The sequence below is a fragment of the Dryobates pubescens genome, chromosome 12 (assembly GCF_014839835.1).
Source record: "Dryobates pubescens isolate bDryPub1 chromosome 12, bDryPub1.pri, whole genome shotgun sequence".
Taxonomy (NCBI): domain Eukaryota; kingdom Metazoa; phylum Chordata; class Aves; order Piciformes; family Picidae; genus Dryobates; species Dryobates pubescens.
Window position 1 is genome coordinate 20,136,325 of NC_071623.1, and position 21,603 is coordinate 20,157,927.

At 36.8% G+C, this 21,603-nt stretch overlaps 1 protein-coding gene across 1 annotated transcript in view; it reads right to left on the bottom strand.

The window, feature by feature from the left end:
• Positions 1-21,603, bottom strand: part of DYRK1A (dual specificity tyrosine phosphorylation regulated kinase 1A) — a 79,993-nt gene that overhangs the window by 40,018 nt on the left and 18,372 nt on the right. The window contains exon 2 of the mRNA XM_054165779.1: positions 11,442-11,521. Within this exon, the coding sequence (XP_054021754.1) occupies positions 11,442-11,451 (10 nt within the window). The 5' untranslated portion in view covers positions 11,452-11,521. The remainder of the gene's footprint in view (positions 1-11,441; positions 11,522-21,603) is intronic.

Sequence of the window (21,603 nt, forward strand, 5' to 3'; positions counted from 1 at the left end):
CGCAGATGCACAGTGTTGCAAACAAAGCTTCTGAAAAGCTCTTGAATAAGTATACAAATTTATCCGTATATGTCCCAATCTGTTTCTACTTGTCTTTGGCATAACTGAATATGCTGCCAACCGTTAATCTATTTACTATCAAATATTTTAAATAGCTATCATCTATAGTTTGCAGAGCTACTTTAAAAACCAGACTCAATTCCAAAACTGGGGAAAGACAGGCAACTGCCCACCTTCTCTCATTTTGTATGTCAGCTTGAGTTTCCCCAGTAAGATTCAGTTAATTTTTGACAACTCTGGTAAAAGAAGCTAATACTTCTTTAATGGTGCAGCAGCTTCATACTCTTTTCTGTTCAAATAAAACAAGGAAAAGCTTGAACAGAAGCACTGTAAGACTTTCCCTCATTCTTCAGTTTATATGTATCCAAAATGGTAGATATCCGAGTTCAGCTCTTCCACTGGGAACAATTAATCTGAATTATCTTCTCTATGTTCATCAGCAGAAGGGGCAATTTGCCTGGAAGAAACGTGTGTGCACACACATCCCTACTACTTCACTTCTCAGTTCTGAAGGAATGATCACAGTCTCAAAGAATAAGGTTGAGAATCAAGGAATGTAATCTGAGGAAAGAGCAATAGTCAGTGGACGCAGGTATACAACTCCTTTCTATAATCAAGTAGATTAGACACTACAGTCATTCTGTCTACTCAGAAGGAGCCAGCCAGACAGGATTTAACTACTGGAGGCCAGAAGCATGTTAGGCATACAGATGCATACTTGGATATTAACATGCTTGTCCTTTCCCCTGTAACTGTACTGAGGACCCCAAAATGAGCTGAAGAAAAGAGACTCCCTGGCTTTTCAAAAACTAGCACACTGATGCTTCTCCATGAAGCACATCATACAAATACCTCCAATAACTTTTGAAGGCATTCCTTATTTTCCAGAACACTTTCACAGTTCCTATATTTCAGTAAGGAGAGACAGAAAGATAGACCTCTTTCAAAAGGTACCATTCTTCCAAAAGGTACACCACCTGTCCAATTTGATGAAGTTCAGCCAATTCATTAAATAAAGAGTCATGAAGCTAATCTTGAAAGGAGACCAAATCACTCTAAGTAGCCCGCTACACAGACCTGCTCATAAGATACCAATTCACTTTTCTCTAAATTGATCAAAAGGCTTAGGTAAGAGGGAGATTAACCATCTTCCTAATGGTTTACTGCAGCTTCTTGGAAAGACAAACTACTGCTAATCTGTTATCAAGGATAATGTGGATTTTTGATGGCAGAAAGATACCACTAATAAACTCTTATCTTTGAAAAAAGTGTAACACAAACTAAAACAATAAAATACTGCATTGAAATACCCTTAAAATATAACCAACCTGTAAATCCTGCACAAGTGTATTTGTGCAAAGCAAGAATTCTGTTCTCTTCTCTACCAACCCCTTCCCCTCCTTCTTGGAAGAAACAGTGAAGCAGATTGGTCATTCATATTATAAAGGCTATAGATCAGAGTTACAGGACACAAATAATTCCTCAGCTATTTTAATATACTTTGAGTGTTTACATGCATCCAAGTTGAATACCTGTAGCCAGAATGAACCACTTCAAGTAAACAGACGTCACTATACTTCTGGCAGTGTTTTTATCCCAAATCATCGCTCTAGACGAAGTTAGCTCCCAAATTCTATTTAAGGAAACTGCCATCTATTGAAGAACTGGAGTATTCAGCTCGCTACGTTTTGGTGGCACTTTTTCTTAACAGAGAGTGTCAGAATTTTTGCATTTGGATGGCAGCCTATAGAGTCTGGATTTCTCCCAAGACAAAAAAAAAAAAAAAAAAAAAAAAAAAAAGGAAAAAAAGAGTTTTGCTTCTTGCCTTCCCATGGAGCTCCACATGCCTCCAGACACAGAAGAAAAAAAAAAAAAAAGAAAGAAAAAGAAAAAACAACCAACAAAAACCACAACTACTTTTTGCCTTTCTCAAGATTCCAACAGTTGTTGCCTCAGGCCTTTTGCTATCAGTAACTTTGTAGGAATACAAAGTTGAACACAGCATTCTATAGCGAAATTGCTGAATCCTTATTTGAAAATTGACCAATTGATTTGGGTGGAAAACAGCCTCTTTTTCTGAGGAAAATCGCTTTTCTTCACAAGAGACCTCATGAAGAACCATAAACTCAGCCTGTGCCAGAGGACAGGAACAACTTTACAGACAGAAATTGTCAGCAGATGGAAAAAAAGAGAACTTTCAAAAAAATCCTACAGGAAAGCAACACAAAATTCTCTTGGGCTTTGTAAGTGAGAAGGAAGCAAAGGAATATTCCTGCAGCTCCAGGTCAGGGAAAGAAATTTTATATATATATCTATAAAATGTGTACATAACAAAAGGTAAAACAATCTTCTGAGACAACAGTCAGTCCAAAAGGAAAGGAAAAAGGTTTCTTTTAAGGACTAGTACACCAAAGCTAACTTAATAGTTCAGTAAACATGGACCTAAGCAGCTGTGTACTAAGAGATTCAGCTGGGCTGAGGAAGCCTCCTAAACACAGATCTATGATCCACTGTGTTTGTAAAATGCTGGAGCATTCATAGCATCCATTCCAACTAGCACTCTTCCCCAGTAACTCCTGGGAATGTGTGGCAGTCAGCATGTTCCAGGAATCCTTCCCAATAGGCAGCTTTCAGGCAGCCACCCAGTTTTACAGGCTAGGACAGTTAACTAGCACAGATGTGTGCTGTTCCATGTGACCAGCTTCAGCAACTGGGAACATTCAATTTACTAACAGAGAAGTAGGCCTTTTTGTCTGTGAAATTTTGTTCTTGTATCTCTTCTGACTACATCTGCTCTTGCAGCTCTGTTTTGGCATACTTCACAGCATCCCCTACCTATCTTGAGAACCTCTCCTTTCAAATAGTGAAAATGGCAAAACAGAAGGGAGTCAATTTTGAACACATTTTTTGTAAAATACTGGGGGTACAGAGAAAGATGAAGGAAGACATGTCAGAAGCTATTGTCTAAAAACTGAACTGCTTGCTAGAGATTCTGGCCTGCTGAACGTGTCTCTTTGCAAACTGCTTGTTTTAAAAGAAGGTAGCACTCTAATCAGACACCTGCACAGCAAGATAAAGCTGCATAGGAATAATTAGTTGATGCTGATGACCACCAAGTACAAAACACTTACATGCAAAGATTTTCACACACATTGCAGCACACAAGACTGCCTTATAATTTGCAGTTATTTATCATATTCATCTTAATCCTAGACTCAAACTTTTCCCTCAACATCTCAACATGCCATGTTGGAGAAAATTCCAGAGAGGTGAACATATAGTGTATAAACACTAGCTTTTGTACACCACCTTCTGAGACTAATCACCAGAAATGCACTTAAACTCTATGCTATGGATACATCATTTTATTAGGTTTCCAAGAATTATTCAGCGCTATAAAAAATGATTATTTTATTTCACAGCAGAAAAGTTTTAGAAACTTTTACATTAGTATTAAGAAAAAACAGGGAATCAACTGATTACTGCTTTTGTACAATCTTTAAGGAGCTAACACATATCCCACTTAAAGCGTCACTCTAACGTACAAATGTGGTACACTTCCCCCCACCCCCCCCCCCAAAAAAAGTGTACATTAAAGTATGATGGACATCTGTTGGTTTTCACAGATATTTTGATAAACTTCAAGTAAAATATTCCAAAGGCCAAACTTGCCCTTTCATGGGCATCATGCCAACATGATGGCATTCAACAAATCCAAGTGCCGGGTACTGCACTTTGGCCCCAACAACCCCATGCAGAGCTATAGGCTGGGGTCGGAGTGGCTGGAGAGCTGCCAAACCTGGGGGTACTGATTGACTGCTGCTTAAACACGAGCCAGCAGTGTGCCCAGGCAGACAAGAAGACAAATGGCATCCTGGCCTGCATTAAGAATGGTGCAGGGAGCAGGAGCAGGGAAGTCATTATGCCCCTGTACCCTGCATTGGTTAGGCCGCACCTTGAGTACTGTGCCCAGTTCTGGGCCCCTCAGTTTAAGAAGGACATCGAGACACTTGAACGTGTCCAGAGAAGGGCAACGAGGCTGGTGAGAGGCCTTGAGCACAAGCCCTATGAGGAGAGGCTGAGGGAGCTGGGATTGTTTAGCCTGGAGAGGAGGCGGCTCAGGAGAGATCTCATTGCTCTCTACAACTACCTGAAGGGTGGTTGTAGCCAGGAAGGGGTTGGTCTCTTCTCTCTAGCAACCAGCACCAGAACAAGAGGACACAGTCTCAAGCTGCGCCAGGGAAAGTTTAGGCTCGAAGTGAGGAGAAAGTTCTTCACGGAGAGTCGTTAGCCATTGGAATGGGCTGCTCAGGGAGGTGGTGGAGTCACTGTCCCTGGAGGTGTTCAAGAGGGGATTGGACATGGCACTTGGTGCCATGGTCTAGTCATGAGGTCTGTGGTGACAGGTTGGACTTGATGATTTTTCAGGTCTCTTCCAACCTTGGTGATACTGTGATTCAAAGCTAACACAAAGCCCCCATATTACTGGAATTACAAATCCTGATAAACATACTGGGGGAGTGCTTATATATATATATATATGCACACACTTTTAATGTGACAAGTGAAATCATATATACGTTTACTATCATTAAAAAGCAATCTTGCAGTTATCCGTTCAAGCCATCTAGGCATATTCAGTGACCTTGGGGGAACATGAAGATGGATGAAAGTCCTACTACAGATAAGCTAGCATTTCAAAAAGAATACATCAAAATATGATTGTATTCATCTCACTTCTTGGTCTTCTATAATCACTGCTGTCTGTACAGGGATCTTCATATTTTGCCAGAAACAGTTATTTATTCCTCTGGAAGGGTGAGACAGCCCTGAGGAACAGTGGAATATAATCACAGGATTACAATGCTTTTTTATTCAAATGCTTTGCTGCCTACATAAGCAGGTAAAACATCGCTTGTGTCCACAAACCAGGAAATGATGAATTCAACTCAATCTTTCTATTTTATTTCTATTGATCCTTTTACATAACATTTCAGGGCTAGCACAAAGAAGTGGAAAGTTCACTGTAACGTAATGATCTCAAATAGGCAAGATAGACAAATCGGAAAATTCTTTGTGATGTTAGTAAAGACAATGAACCAAAGTAGAAGTGTTGGGTAGTGTACCAAACTTTGGGTTGGATTCTCTGCTCACATATGAGGTGCATTCAGTAAGACAATGAAATAGAAATCAGGGGTACCTAAAAAAAAACCCAACACACAAAAAACTATGCTTTGAAGAACTGAAGCGAACTAGTCCAAGTAGAACTTAATACTGCTCTTGTATCCTTAACTTCTTAAGGGACTCAATAACCAATTTGAGGAAAACTCAGACACCAATGTATGTCCATGGGGGAGGAGGAAATCAAGAATAAATCTCTCCTCTCTGACTGGAACAAAACTGCTGCCACCTGTTCACCTTTATCGTAAATATGTTCAACAGCTGTCTGTAGCTGCAATATACTATAAATCCACATCTTCAAAGATGGAGTTAAGTACCTAATAGAAGCAAAATGTCAACAGGAGTTAGATATAAGTATCAATGAAGTGCAGGGCCTCAGAAAAAAAGGTTTCAGAATATCACTTTGGTTGATCAATGTATGTTGTGCTGCATATTAGCCACTGTTGCCAGGATAACTGAAAGGTCGAAACTGCAAATTTGGTATCTCACTGCCACTCATAAAAACAAATGTTTGCTTCTTGTTCTCTAATCTAATCATTGTCCATAACAGCTTATCAACAAGCATTTATTTTTAAGAATAGAGCATCAAGATGAAAATCTGAGAACTGAAAGAGTCTCAGTTTTCCAAGCCTAACTATATTCCTTAGTGTATGTTTTCACTAGACCCGCTTAGATTACATCTGTGCCTAGTGACATAGAACAGCTGACACGTATGTCCTGAAATTGTCTTATGGAAATACCTAAGCTAATAAGCACAGTTGCTTGCATATGAAGACATGGACACTACTGTAAAACCTGATGAGAGGAACTCTTCACTACATACAACTAGGCAAAAAATTCTGTCATCAAGTCTTAGTATATCAAATATTGATTTCACAAGATGGTAATACACCATGTTGGTGTACCAGTTAGGCTAATATCTGGTCACCACCATGTGAAATAGCATTTAATATAACCATATTAAAAAATGTCTATCAAGGGATTGATTGAAGTGCACAGGAAACAGCAGGCTGACTAGAATCAGAGAAGTAACAGTTTCTAAGTTACAATGTCCAATTTCAGCAAGACTTATGAACTGTATTTGTATAGTTCTTGCATCCCACCTACTTGATAAAGTATTATCAACAGAATTCCTACCAAGAACTATCAAGTAACTAAGGACTGTCTGTTAAGAGAGCCATCCTATGGCTTCTCTCTGTGTCTTAAAACCTAACCTCCAAAAAATGTAACTGTTCAGATATTGAAGGAGAGGTCATTCATATCTGACTGCATGACTTATGAAATGGGATGCCTCCTACAAAAACTTATTCCCCTGCTTATGGATTCTGTGTAGGCTATGCTAAGGAACTGTAGTGGTGCACATTTAAGTTAAGCCTGTATTAAGCTTGTTTAGTGCTAAGGCTGGTCAAAACAGATTACTTCAGAGTATTCTATCAAAAGAGACAACAAATTCAAGTGAAGCTACTGCTGTGCATCATGAAAGATTTGCACCTAGGATGTACTTTAGGAATGCAAGATTTTGGGTGTGATTCTTAGAAAGCCGTAAAGGGCAAGCTCCTGAACTAGTGTTGCCCATCGAGTTCAAGGGAAGAAGCTTCCTCTAGAACAAAACCAACGGCCTTCCCCAAAGAAGCACAGGGGTAAGATTCACTTGAAAGCCCATCCCCACTCCTAACTTCAAATACCTCCCAAACCAGGCAAACAGTATTTTTCTGTGAATGCAGTTTGGTATTAAAAGCACAGAAAAATGGACAAAAAAGCTGTCTGCTATAAGAAAGGAACGCTCACACTTGCAAACACATGAGCCAGTAAGTCAACACAATATAGCACGATGCCGAGACTATATTAGCAGCTTTAAATGCAGTCTAGCCATCCCATTACTGCATTACCCAAGAGAACCTCTACTTTTCATTCACTTTGACACCACAGGGGCTTTTTCATTATAGCTGCTCATTTGATGATTCTAAGGGCTACAAGAAAGACTGCAGCATTACATTCATTGTCTGGAAACATACAGTATTTTTATAATACTTAAGACTGTAATTCTTAATCTGAAGTTGAATATTGTTCAGAATCAATTTTTTTTCCTCAAGTGATTCCTTGTTTGCTCTTAGAAATAGGTAACAGAAACAAATTTCTGCCTTGTAATAGAATTGCTGGAGCTCTAGTACTGTTAAAAAGAAATGTCCTCATCACTTAATACTCTGTTAAAAGTTACTTCAAAAAAAGTTTTTAAAAGACAACTACATAAATCAGGATACAATATGAACAGGAATTACCTTTCTAAAACATTAAAACCATAGATGTGTATCTTTAAGATACTTTTATTGTATGCATTATGCAACAACATAATTCTTTTGAAAGTGCAAAGCTCCTGATTTTATCTCCACAGTCTCTTGAGCTGACATCTCAACACAGACTCGTGTTCCCTGCCCTCCAGAAGAAACAAGCTACTGTTGACCACTTTCACCCAATGCCCCTGTGGGTCCCAGTGAGCACTCTTATGAACTACCCAAGAAAGAAAATATCAATTACTTTTGCTGCAAAACACAAATGAAACTTCTAGATATGGAAAAAAGCCTAGATGGCTACTAACAGGTTTTTCTACAGTAATTCATACCTATGTGAAGAGAGACAGAGTTGCTCTTTCTTAAGAAGAAACAAATTAAATCAGAACACAGATTTATTTTTTTTTCCCCCTAGTTTAAATGTTTTAGTCCATTCCTGAATAAGAGAAGTAGCATTCACCACCAGGCTGTATTTTCATGCCAAAACCCTAGAACTGGATTTTTGTTTCCTCTTAGATGAGGGCTGAGGCTGAAAACTGAAATCTTCTATATAATGGGCTCTAAGCAATTTTAGAGGAGCGAAGGGGGGAAAAAAAAAAATCCCTTTTCTTTTAAATAGGAAAATTCTTTTTAAATATGGATGCATGAATCTAACTTTAGCTGTCCAGGTTTTCACATTTCTCATCTCAAATACAGAAAGTAGAGCATTAATCTAGTCTCTTGACTTCAAGGTTATCATTCATTGAGGTCAATGACTCCATCTCTGAAAAGCAGAGCTTCCACTTTCAATATGGTAAACGTTACCCTTCAGTGAGCAACTATGTTCAACTCATTCCAGGCTGCTTTCTCACAACTCCCGACCAAAAAAAAAAAAACAGGCAGAAAGACAGCACAAACAACTCCTGCAAAGGGAGTAATCTATGTAAAAACAGTGGTTAACCCTAAAAGCATTCTTATTCATGCAAAGCGCTCATTAGCTATCTATATTTAAAACTTCCACTACTAATGAGCAACCCCATTTCTTGCATTATTTTCGTGGTATCCTTTTTTTACCTTAAACTTCTTTTTATCTGTCCATTCAAGACCTGAATATCCAACAAAATTTGCCTGCAATGATACAGCCAAACATACGAATAAGTACTGATAGACAGAATCAGTCTAACTGGAATGAGAGTTACCAACCAGAAACAAAATCGGAAACAGCCCATACCACTTCAGTATGGGATTAGCTCAGAAACTGAACATTTACTCCTCTACAACCCAGTTCTGGTTTTATGCCAAAAACATACAACTCACAAAAGACACTCCAGGTATACAATTACTTAAGTAGAACCACAGGCAGTATAGTCATCATTTCCACAAGAAGATACAGGTAAATGATAAAAAGGTGACACCTCCATAAGTTTCTGAAATTCCCTGGTAAAACTTTAAGTAGCTCTCAACAAATTAGTTAAAAGTCCTGTCAGCAGATCTGGTATAACACAATACAGACAAGCTTCAAAATACAGAGCAGCAGTACTGGACACTTTTTTTTCCTGAGTACAGAGTAAGAGTGGGGGTTTCTTTGCTTTGGTTTTTGTGGTTTTGTTTTTGTTTGTGTTTTTTTTACAACTGACACATATTTTTTAAAAAATCATAATTCAAATTAGGTATAGGCTCAATGAAATCAGCAGCTAGACTATTAGGGCTATGAGACGTGAGGCACATTGCCCAATCCTAAGTTTTCATTCTACTCTTAAATAGAACTAACACCTGAAGGCTTGCAAGACTATAAATGTAACCCATTCCAAGAACTTCAGCCCTGAAGTCCGGACATCTATGGAGAAGATGCAATGTGCAGATGGGCTGTGTTACCAACACCCAGTTACACTATGTCTGGGTACTGAAGGATGGGAAGACAAATATCTTTGCAAGCGTTAACTATTTCATTGTTCTTGTACTATTCTTTTTGAGTAGTATTGCAATGGCCTCCTTTTTTCCCCCTTTCAAAGACTAGAAATACTTTTTTAAAAGTTAAGAGCAATACAATCATTTGCAGTGTTATCAAACTTGAATACACTCTTTTCCTGTTTTGTATGACTCGCTTGGTTCTCAACCTCTGATACATTCAACATATTTTCATGACTAAGAGAAGAATTTGATATAATTGTTATGTTGATCCATTTTCTACATTCAAACCTATTAATGAAAATGGGAATATGTTAAAAAAAAAAGTTAATACATGATAACTTTTATCACACTATTAAAGATAACTACGCTATGCTTCTTTTTAATGATTTTACATTAACTAACCTCTGCATCAGTTTATACAGGCATGAGAACAGGACAAAAATACTGTAATACTGCTACATCTATTTAAGCCATAATTGATAACAGTTACCCTGTTTCAATTCTGCCCTTAGTATGCAGCAATGTCCCAAACAACATTCAATGGTCTTGTGGGAGATTTGTATCAGGAAGAGTTATCTGTTTTGTTTTAATATAGTTCACCATCATCAACAATCAGTTCAGAACACAGAGACTCTTATTCCTTCCCCTCTTGCTTTCAAAAGCAATACTTCAACAATAACCGTTACCAGTTAATCTCTGAGGATCAGTATGTGGTGTTAAGGAATGAATCCTTCCGGAACTTGTAATTTTGGTTTAGTACAACTACCTTGTACTGGCAATTGAAATATGAATAGTTTTCTTACAAAAGTTGAGAGAAAAAGGTTTAAGTTCTTCATAAGCTCGGTTAAGGCCAGACAACTAATTATTTTTAGTTACATATTTCTAGACTGCAGCTTAACAAAAAAACAAAACAGAATGCCAAAGCCATAAAGTTCTTTGATATCAACCAAATCTATTTTTATAAGGTAACCTGAACAAAGAGGAGGGAAAAACTAACAACCAGCCAAGTGCAAGACATAGTAATCACTTCAAAACCATTAACTTTTAAAAGCAAGATGAATCCTTGCTTTTAAGTACACAGCACAATCCCAAATTTGATGCTACTAGATTGAGTTTTACTTGTGCTATCAACATATAACTTACAAACCTTCAACTGAAATGAATGAATGCTTAGTTTTCACTAAATGAAATACAGACTTATAGCATCTTGGTCTTAATCCAACATGCTCCATGTAAATATACCCTCTAAAGCTGTTTATGCATGAACAGCTGATGCAACTGAAAACTGTCAATCAGGAGATGATCTGTATGCATACGTAAATCTATCTAGCTTTTTCTCCAGCCCCAAGGATTCATGGGTTTTAAAGCTGAACAAGCAAATGAAAGATCTGTCTTCACTGTTAAGTCTCAAAATATAAGTTATAACCTGTTCATTGCTTAAATAAGGGCATCTGAGTAAAAACATCAATCCTCCCACACAATCTAAATTTTATTCTACTTCTGCTGATCATGATTTTTTAATGTCAAAATATTAACCATATTTTCAGCAAAACGGTATCACTAAACTCAAGCTATCTAATATGCAAATACACTTGGCACTTACAGTATTTTGATTAGTAAAAAACAGAAGAACTCCCTAAACCACCAATTTTAATGACTAGTGACTTTCTAAGACATTCAAAGATCCTATTCTCAGTTCTTGAGAAATCTCACAGTAAGGAGGTAATATGAAACAAGGTAAGCCTAAAAGTAGTACATTTAGTTCAGATCTTCAAAAGCAAACCCCTTTTTTGCATAAAGCTTTGGAAAGAGTATTTCCATTCAGGGAATCCATTTTCTTACTGACAAATGCAGAAGAATTTCAAAGGCCAAAGCATAACTTCAAAATTCTGCAGGTTCTTAAACACTCTACTGTAGTTGGAATGACATAATTTTGGGGGTACAGAGAACAGAATAGAAACAAAAAGTAAATGAAAACTGTAAAATATTTTCCCTTCTAACAGCCCTTAAAAATAAGATCACCTGTATGCATCGTCTTCTTTCAAGTCTCATATCATCCTGCAGGGGTTTGGGGGACGGGGGGAGTCCAGCAGCAAACAACACTGCAAAATGAAGAAAGAAAGAAGTAAATGTAAACACACACCAATAAGACACCTAAAAAATGGTAACGCTCTATTCCACTAGATCCACACAGTACTTCGTTCAACTCTAGCTGTATAAAGTCCCAACAGAAAAAGCTTTTGAACAGTAAAAGTAGAGACATGCCACTGACATCTAGTGCTAGAAAAAAAATACCTAAGTGTCAAAATTTCAGGGATTAATTTAAATTTCAACTGATCATTGAACAGTTCTGAAAATTACAGTAATCCAAGAAACCACAAAGAAGTTACATTGCAGATAGTTGCTCATCTTTTAAGAGCTCTTAAATATATGGATTTTTACACAAACTTGGGACAGTACTCATTAAGTAGCTACAAAACTCTTTACTTCTTTATACTAAATAATCCCTGGATTTAAACAAATAAAAAATAAAAGTCCTGAAGCACCAAATATGTCCAGCCTTCATGGGCATCTTAAGGCTCCAGAGCTACGGGTCCCATGTCTGAAAGCGCTCTCTGGCCAAGACACTTTGTTTTAAAACAAACTAAACCAACCAACCCAACAAGAAGAACTCTGCCCTATCTATGGACTCTAAGATTACAGAAAGTATTTTCCAGTAGTAGCTGCAATGACTAAAGGATCACCCTTTTGTCTTCAGCACCCGGTAGCTCTAATACAGCAAGGATCACCTCTCATTTGCATCAGTACAAGGCCAGTTTCAATACTAAGCCAGCTGAGTTTAAACTATCGACGCAGCTTGAGCAAAGCGAGCAAATTTTCAGCCAAAATAGATTTTAGAGCATTCATATATTGTTTTCTGGCAGTTCTACAATGGGAATGGTAAACTCCAAAAGCAACACATTGGAGTATCTCTGCAACTTTTGCAACAGCCTAATGTATCAAACTGACTGCAACGCTAGCAACATACAGCAACATCCTGGGCAACAGACTGTCAACTCTTGCGCACTGTAAGAAGAGGAAATCAGTTGGTAAGAATATACTATCAAATAAACACAGAGACTACCAAGCTATAGCTACAGAAATTGGAATCACACAGCTGGATTTTGTAAAGCAGTGAAGCAACTTCATGCATATGGGAAGATATGCTTTTTGCTGATTGGAAATTACGCTAGAATATTTTAAGATCACTTATAATATTATCTTGAAAAGTCAAAGATAAAAGAAAGGAGAAACCAAACTGGAAAGGTAACACACAGAGACATGTATTATTTTACAATTTTGAAGATTATGTTAGAGCTACCAACAATAAGTTAGAGTTGGTGACGTAAGTATAAAGTCATTAGCACTTTTATTCAGAGGGAATCAGCTAACCAGCAAAACATATCCACCACACCCCAATGTTTTCTTCAGTCTGCTTACAACTTTCCAGCAATTATCGTATCCTGAAGAACTGGACAACTAGTGTGGAATAAAGACCCCAAAGTGGAAAGACAGGTGTCTACTGCTGCATTGTATTATAAGAAGGTACCCACAACATCAAAAGTCATTTTATAACATTAGTGGAGAACAAAGACAGTGAGTGACTGTGATGGCAACAGAATCACAGACACAAAGCACAAAAGGGTAACATTAAAAACAAAACAAAAACAAAACAAAAACAAGTAGTAGTTTTTAAAAATAGATACCACCAAAATCACACAAAAAGCTGCAGGGGTAATACATTAAATTCAATATTGAGTGTCTTCCACTGTGCCTCTGCATTGGCAAGTTTTTAAAACCATAAGGCCTTTTACAATGCCTGTACAAGGGTTTCCTGGTTTAGGTAACATGGGAAAAAGAGGCAAGAACAAATCTACTCATGACATAGCCTGCAAGACCATTAGTAGAAGAATCCCCTTAGTACTAGCATTCACTGTGTTTCAAGAACCCAGTTTGATCTACTTACTGTTATAGAACAGTTAATCAGAAATAAAGGAGTAGAGGGAGGAAGAAATTCTAAGAAAGGTGTTGAGAAACAAATTCAAACTGGTATAGCAAACAAAAGAATAAAAGCTTAAGTCTTTAAACAAAGAAAGCAGGTATTAAGAACTGTGTATGAAGCTACAATACTAAAGCCTCATGCTTTTATTTCATGCTTTAATTTCTGTTATTTTCTACTTTTCATTTTTCCTACCTATACAATGCTCCTCTGTGATCATCTCAAAATACAGATAATGGGATTACCTACCCAAACCAACTCTACAGTCATCAATAATTTCAAGTGTAGAGTTCAGCTCTACTACAAAACACTTAGTTAAATGAGACAGAGACCCTAAGGCAATTTTTCCTAGGTTATACTCCACTATACTGTAAAGAGGGTGACTGTGGGGGGGAAAAAAAAAAAAAAAAAAAAAAAAAAAGCTTTCACACATCCCTGACTTTTCCTTACATCCTAAGCCTAGCTTTCCTGTTAAGCCTTTTTGGAGACTACTGTTTTATGCCATTGTGTTCTTTCAGAGCATCCATTCATTCCTTCAAAACACTCAATACCCAGCTTACAACAGATTCCCTGTAAATCAAAGTTGGTTTTAGAGTTGGGTTCAGAGCAATCATACTTCTAAAAACCTTGAAAGTGCAAAAGCCATTACCAACATCTTCGAGGAAACTTCATCATCTTCCCCTCTTTTTCTATTTTTGTTTTCACCTGCATAATTAGTTTGTGAGTTTTTGCAAATGGGCACAATATTATGACCTATGAGCACAACAAGAAGCCAGTTCAGTGGAGTCTAAACTGTTTTTTTAAAATTATATTATTTCATAAACTCATGACTGTACATTAGACATATAATATGCTGCATATTTAGTTTGCATAATAGATATGAATTTAAGGCACCTAGAGTTAACAGATTTTATACAATGGACTCCAATGCAGGTTTGCCAAGGCAACTATGACAAATACCTCTAAAGAAAGGCCACATTGTGATTGCTGTTTTAATTTTAAGCATATAAGAAGAACTCTTTCCACCACAAATTTAACTTAGTTTTCAGAACATCAAGAGCAGCACACCCAAGAGCTTGAATTAAAAGAAAAGTCTGCTATGGAGGCATTTACTTTTTAACATTTTACTGACTGTAACTTTGTATACATATTTATTTTCTTTTTGTCTGTTATCACAGTATTCTAATATTCAATATGGCACCTTCTGCAAACTAATCACAAAAAAAGGTCTTGAAATTTTTCCTCTTTGAAAAGGTTCTTAAGTCATACTCATTAAGTACCAGAGAAATCTCTGCATATCTCATGCCTACACACACTGTTGTCAGAGATTAACACAATTCAGGTCACTGACCTTTGGTAAATGCAGGCAGGCTTGTTGCTAGCAACATAAAACATAAATACTTATTTAGAAATAAAAATATGTATAAACTAGGAAAATTATCCTAAGGTACACTCAATTAAATTGAAATTATTCGTATAGTGGAATATAATGGACCTATACAGATTTAAATATATACAACAGCAATTTCCTAAACTGCTGATATTCTGCATCTCAACAGCCTACTCTTGAGACTACACCCAGATATCAATGATGTTGCTTGGCATAAGACATGGCAGAAGATTCATCAAATACACTGGATTTGGTGTACTATTTAAAATATGCATAATAAAATGTGAAATACAACCAATAGTACTGGAATTTAAAAGAAATAAATATATTGCATAGGATGCTAGTGATTGTCAACTTCTAGAACTAGTTCCCAGAAAGATACAATTGAGAAATTATGAAATCATAGGTTTTTATACCACCTAGCACATATAGTGTGTTTTGTTACTAGGCAAAATCCAATGTGTTAGGATGTACAAATTAACAGACATATGAAACCCAAACACACATACATACACATATTTACTGCTCCTGTTCCATTTAAGATCAATAGATGTATGTTGTATATAAGAAATAATTCACAAGAATGAAAAAAAACATAGCTAAAAATGAGTAGTCTCATATAAAATATACAAATCGGGACTCAGTACATCATCCCAGGTTCACTCACAAAAATCACATATGTAACTAAAACCAGATTGCGTTTCAGCATGAAAACCCAATATATCCCTCCACTTTTATGGTCACCTGCATGTTTCTATACCTGATTGCAAATACATTGAGTACTAAGTAAAATTCAAGTAATTTGTGATCAGTACCACACTTAGCATGTTCCCACAGAACCCAGAGATCCCTCTCTCCAGGTTTAAGTGCTTTGGTATTATGGAAAACCTGTTAGCTGAATGTTTTCACTGAAATAGTCATCAATTACACTTAGCCTGTCTTTAGGTTTTAAAAATCATAATTCAGTAAGAAAAAAGAACATACCTCTCTTCATATTAGTTTGCATATTTAACAGAATTATGACCAGAGTCATCTTCCTATGTCAGTTTATCCCACACTTAGGGAATGTTAAAATCTCGAGAAGAGGGCATTTTTCTATATGGCTGGTTTCCAAGTTAGGGTGAAAAGGCAATGATCAAAACTGACTTTATACTTGACTTCACCAATACACCATTCATCCTAAGAGCTTGCACTGTACTTTGTACTCATGGTAAGTTTTACGTGAACACTGCTACACTAGTTTCTAGACCAATACTTGCATGATACTTATGAAACAATAGCATCTAAACCAAAACACACTTCACCATAATTTTCCTTGTATGCTGTAAAATTGTTTTCAGTGTGCTAAAAAAGCACTAGTTTCTCTAAAAAGAACATACTGTGAATGACTAGTTTCACTCTTATGTTTCATTCACAATATATGATGCAAGAATCCATCCTTTAAGCATGAAAGCACGTATAAGCAGCTTTAGTGAAATCACAAAGTTTCTCAGCCAAATTCAAGCCTGGCAAAGGCAGAACTAGAGTTGCACTTGGGCAAGAATATCTTTTCAACAGCAGTACCACTTAAGCAGCCTGTATCCAGCACTGTACCAGTTTGTCAGAGAGACTGCTACTATTACAAGGTCACTCAGCAAAACATACTGGGGAACTGACCCAGGCGAAAAAACAGGGAGCAGAAGGGAAAAAAAGAGCACTATTTTTCATCCCACGTCAGTTCTCTAACCTGGTCCACAACAGATGCACAGCAGCCTGGCAACAAGAACAAACAGCTGGGACAAAAAGGGGTTTCTTAGGCCAATACTGGTGTCAAAACACTCAAAATCAAAGTGCACCTTATTTTATTATAAAGGACATAAAATGTATCACATCACTATTAATACAGTACAACCTGAATCCCTGAATTATCTGATTTAGAACATACTTTTTATTTAGTGTATCCTTTTCATGTTAAAGGTGTAACTTCTAAAATACATACTGCTTTTTTTATACACGAAGGAACTGAAAAGCATAAAACTTTTGCTTGAGCCATACAGCCAGACAACTCAGGATTTGTTTTTTTAAATATTCATTTGTTCATGTGAATCCTGGAATAAAGCCTATGGTTTCATGAAGAATTAAATTCACATACTTGGGGGAAGGGGGAGGAAAGGGAGAAAAAAGCCCCACATTTATGTTAATATGAAAGTTCAAATACTTGAGATTTTTTAGATAATTTGCATACACTTCTTTTCTTACTCATTGGCTAAAAATATTAATTTTAGAAGCACAAATTTAAAATATGTTTCATCAAACTGACCATATAAGGAATCGCAAATTAGAAGGGGGAGTGGTGGGTTTTTTCCACCCACTTAAAGAGTGTCAAGCAAAACAGATGTGGTTATGTTTTAATTGGTTTTGAATAGCAAAGTCACACCACACCATTTACATTCCCCTCCTTCAACTAAAAAAATGCTGCAGCAGGAGTTGTCCATCCCTTGGAATATCAGCTATAACATTCACAGCTGTTGGATGGCACTGAACTCTTACAAACAAGTACTTCTTTCTGTACTGTTTAATGGCCTCGCTGAGTACAAATGCAATTGCTATAGAGTTCCATTTCTATGGTTTTTGACAATATTTTAACCTCCAATTCATATAAACATGAAAACAAAATTCCAGAAGAAAGGACATTTCTGAAATACAGATTTCTTTTATCTTACAAAAGCAGATGTAACAATTTAATTATTTTTCATATTAACACACAGATCCTACCTACATAGGAGTCCCTTAAAAGGTGACATCTGATAAGCAAGGATTTTATTAACAGAGGCATTTTAGTTAATACATTAAACACAAACTAAACAGTAGCATGCGAGTAAAGTCATATTTCGAAGTAGAACATCCATGAGGACTAAAACTAGTTTAGCCACAGTAAGGTGTTCTCACAGTTGTGAAATGTTTTTCAGAGCTGAGATTTTTTCTATAGATGTCCTCAAAAAGATTGATAATTTCACTTTAAAAAACTGTTTCTGTTTCTTGTGGTTTGGAAAAGAACTTCAAAAATGCAAAGCAAAACATATGCCACTGTATTTTTACATTCATCAGTTTAGAACTTTAGACCTAAGTCTCAAGAGAGTATAACCTTCCTATTCTTTTCCCTGGGTTTTTTCATCCATAAAGCAAGCAAACAAATAAAGAATTAAAGGAACATGTAAAATTTCCACAAAATATGGCCAAACAGCCACTCATTTTACAGATCTTTAATAGAATCTTGATATTACTACAGCTCACTACTGTTCTACTTTAGTGGTCACTAACTATTACTTCCTTTCTTTCTTGTACCCCTTACAAAACAGACTCTGCTTCTCAGAGAACTGATGAGAGGGTACTCAGATGCAGCTACTTCAACTATTTAATCCAAGACTGCAGTTGAGACAGCACTTCTAGTGGTCACCAGACAAGCAATACTTACTGAAATGCTGCTTTTCCCTCACAAACACTGCAAGAGCTCAGACATATATTATACATACATATTGACACACATAGAAATGCTACATCTGTATTGAATGTAAGGGTGATTGTTCTTCCTTGCAAATACAGACTATTTTAACCACAATACCTTCAAACTGATGAAAACAAACTCTCACTTCTCATCATGAGAAGACAATAGTTTCTATCCAAAAGTTTGCTAAAACAGCTATTGGGGAAAAAAAAAAAAAGGCATCTGAATGGTGTCGTATTTTCACCAACTACCAGAGTTTTACACAAAATATTATGACACATATGAGAGACTTCAGATTCCTAAGTGACCCATCTTTTACCCCTTGCTAAGGGACATGGTTTAGCATCAGACTTGGATGGACTCAATGATCTTAAAGGTCTTTTCCAAACAAGATGATTCTATGACTGTATCAAATTCAGATGTTATTGGGTTTTGACATCATTAGGGTTTTCTTGATTTAACTGTTTGCTTTTTCTTTTTCCCTTTTTAACTCTGTCCTGAAGCAGAAAAAATTCCACATCATGCAGTGATATATATGTAACAAGAAGCAGAAACTAATACATTCATAGGGTACCATCATGACTCAGTAAAAATTAGTGTAACAGAACTGAGCAAAGCCAGAGAATGTAAAATCTTACTTAGACCACAGCAAACTCCATTGCAAAAATAATTTCAATACTTACACAGATTCTTGGGAAATTATCTGTAGATTATGGTATGTCTAAATGTAATAGACTACTCCATTTCAACTTTGGCAGCAGATAGTTCAGCTGTTACTTTCAAAACAATGTATTTCAAGTATATTTGTAACACCCTAGATACTTGTTGCCCTGATAGAGTAGTACTTTTAATCCTGAAGTCTTACAAAATATTTTAATGCATGGCGATATGCACAACTATAGTCTTCCAAATTAAAAGCAAACAAACAATCACCTATACACAACTGTAAACTGAGAGCTAGCTCCATAAACAAATGCTGCTTATTTAGTAGACTCTGGTTAAGTGGCTTTTTTCAGCCATACATCAGTTTGTGCAGTTTTTCAAATACTTTTTAACCTTTTCAAACACTCCACCACTATCTGCTCTTCGATGCCCATAGGACAACTCCTACTGACAACTGCAATGCCACAGTCTAACTTTGACTTTCATTATTCAGGAGACTAAGACTGAAGAACACACATATATTCTCTGGTCATACGTTAACTATATGCCTGGGTCTTAAATCAGACTTCACCCCATAAATCTCCTTATCTTCTGCTAAGGCAGGTATACTCCTGATATGAAAAGTGATAAAGCAGAAGTACTGCTGATATCCTTTCCACTTTAACATCATAAATCTGATTTAACTGCCCAATTTTCAGTTTAGGCTGAAAAACTGAAGCTTCTCTACTTCCACCTTGTATATAAATACGATAAATTAAAGTATTTTGTTCTTGGACATCAGGATTTTCCTTAATGCATCTATCAGACTTCACCCACTTTGATGTTCAGATACAACTCTTGAGCCACTGCATCTAAAAGGAGCAGAAAAAACCAAATTTCTTCAGTTACAAAAAGACAAACAAAAAAAAACCCCAACTCACAACCCCAACGACTTTTTTTATCACCCTAGAAATCCTGCAGAATTCAATGTAAGCTTCACCAACCTCCCCAAAGAAAAAAACAACCAAACAAAAACTCTCTAGCGCTTAAAAATCTTTGCAACAGGACTTCATTCTATTGGGAATCTGACGGCAAACTCACCAGTCACTAGGAAAAAAATACTAAAATTACTGTATTTAGAGCACAATGATTTAAGATGTCTACCACAGAGGATGGCCTAGGCTTTAAGCTTTCTTCTTTCTTTTATTTTTTTTCAGGGAAATAGGGAAAAGATCAGGTGATGGGTTTTATGCAGGACAGTTTCACAAGCTTCACATTTATTAGTCAAACTCAGTACTTCTGAAATAGGGTACATGCTGCCTTACCAGAAAAGTGAGGAGAGGAGGCTGAATTAGCAGGCTGAGAGTTTTAACAATAGCAGTTTTGGCTCACAAATGGCTATTCCTAAAAGTAACTCTAAACAAACTCTTTGAAGTGGAAGGACATCTTTCCCCCCTTTGTTTGCATAACTCAAAGTCCCAGAACATTATTTCTTTTTTTAATAGTATCCCAAGCATACATAACAGCCATGCAGGTGTAGTAAATGGCAACATAATCATAACTTGTTTGCTTACAGAATGCAGGTTCGCCTTTTACCTATCAATGTCAAAAGGCACTTGAAGGGAATTTTAGGATTAAGTCTAGGATTTCAGGATACTGACAAAGCACTGTGGACCCTAAGCTCACAGATGGCAAAAACAAGTTAAAAACTGTTCAAAGAAAAAGGGGAGGAGTCCCATTTTCCCAAAACTACATATACCACAACTGCTTCTCCAAATCTTTTTGACTTGGAAACCACAAACTGAACTCCATTTTTTGCCAGACATGTCAGTACAGAAACACCATGTCTAAAAATCCTGTTCAACATGCTTTCAAATAGTGGTTCATATGAAGTTCAATAGCTTTGAAAATGGACGGTGTTCAAGCTCTGGCTCCACACAAAAAACCCCAAACAGATGCATTGAAAATCGATGGTGAATAAGCTGAATTATTTCATTAAAATAAGAATTCTCAGGCTACAGTTCCCCAAAATGCTAAAGCAAATTTAGATTTGACTGCTGTGTTCCCACCTATATCCCTTCTTGCCCACAACTACTTAGTGCAGGCCCATCTCTTGCACCATGTCTGGAATCCACCCCAGTCTTGCTGAGTCAGTTTTGCAATTTAGCATGATGTAAAATATTCACCTTTTTTCATTCAGTTTTCTGCTGACTCTGCAGAGCTCCAGAGCCCAAGTCCGACTTTCAGCTTAGAAAGCTACACATTAAGAACCTAATTGTTCTTTTTAGTGCATGCATACAGCTAACACATTTATATTCTGCATAATACTCTGAATCACAGAGAAGTTTATTTGCATTTTTTGCAGTCTTTGATGTTCTGGACCTTCAAAACTGACAGTTCCTAGGTCAGAGTCAGGAGTCCAAATACTTCCTGATACTGAAAGTGAGGCACCCATCCTCTAGGATTGTGCTGGGGTAATAAACAATGCATTCTGCTCGTGGAGTGAGAACTCACAGTGCTATGTGTTAAATGACACAGTAAAATCATGATCCTCACCTAATAGGCTCATTATCCCATCAGACCACATTTGTCCACCAAATGACAAAAGTGGAGAGCTCACTAGCTTTTG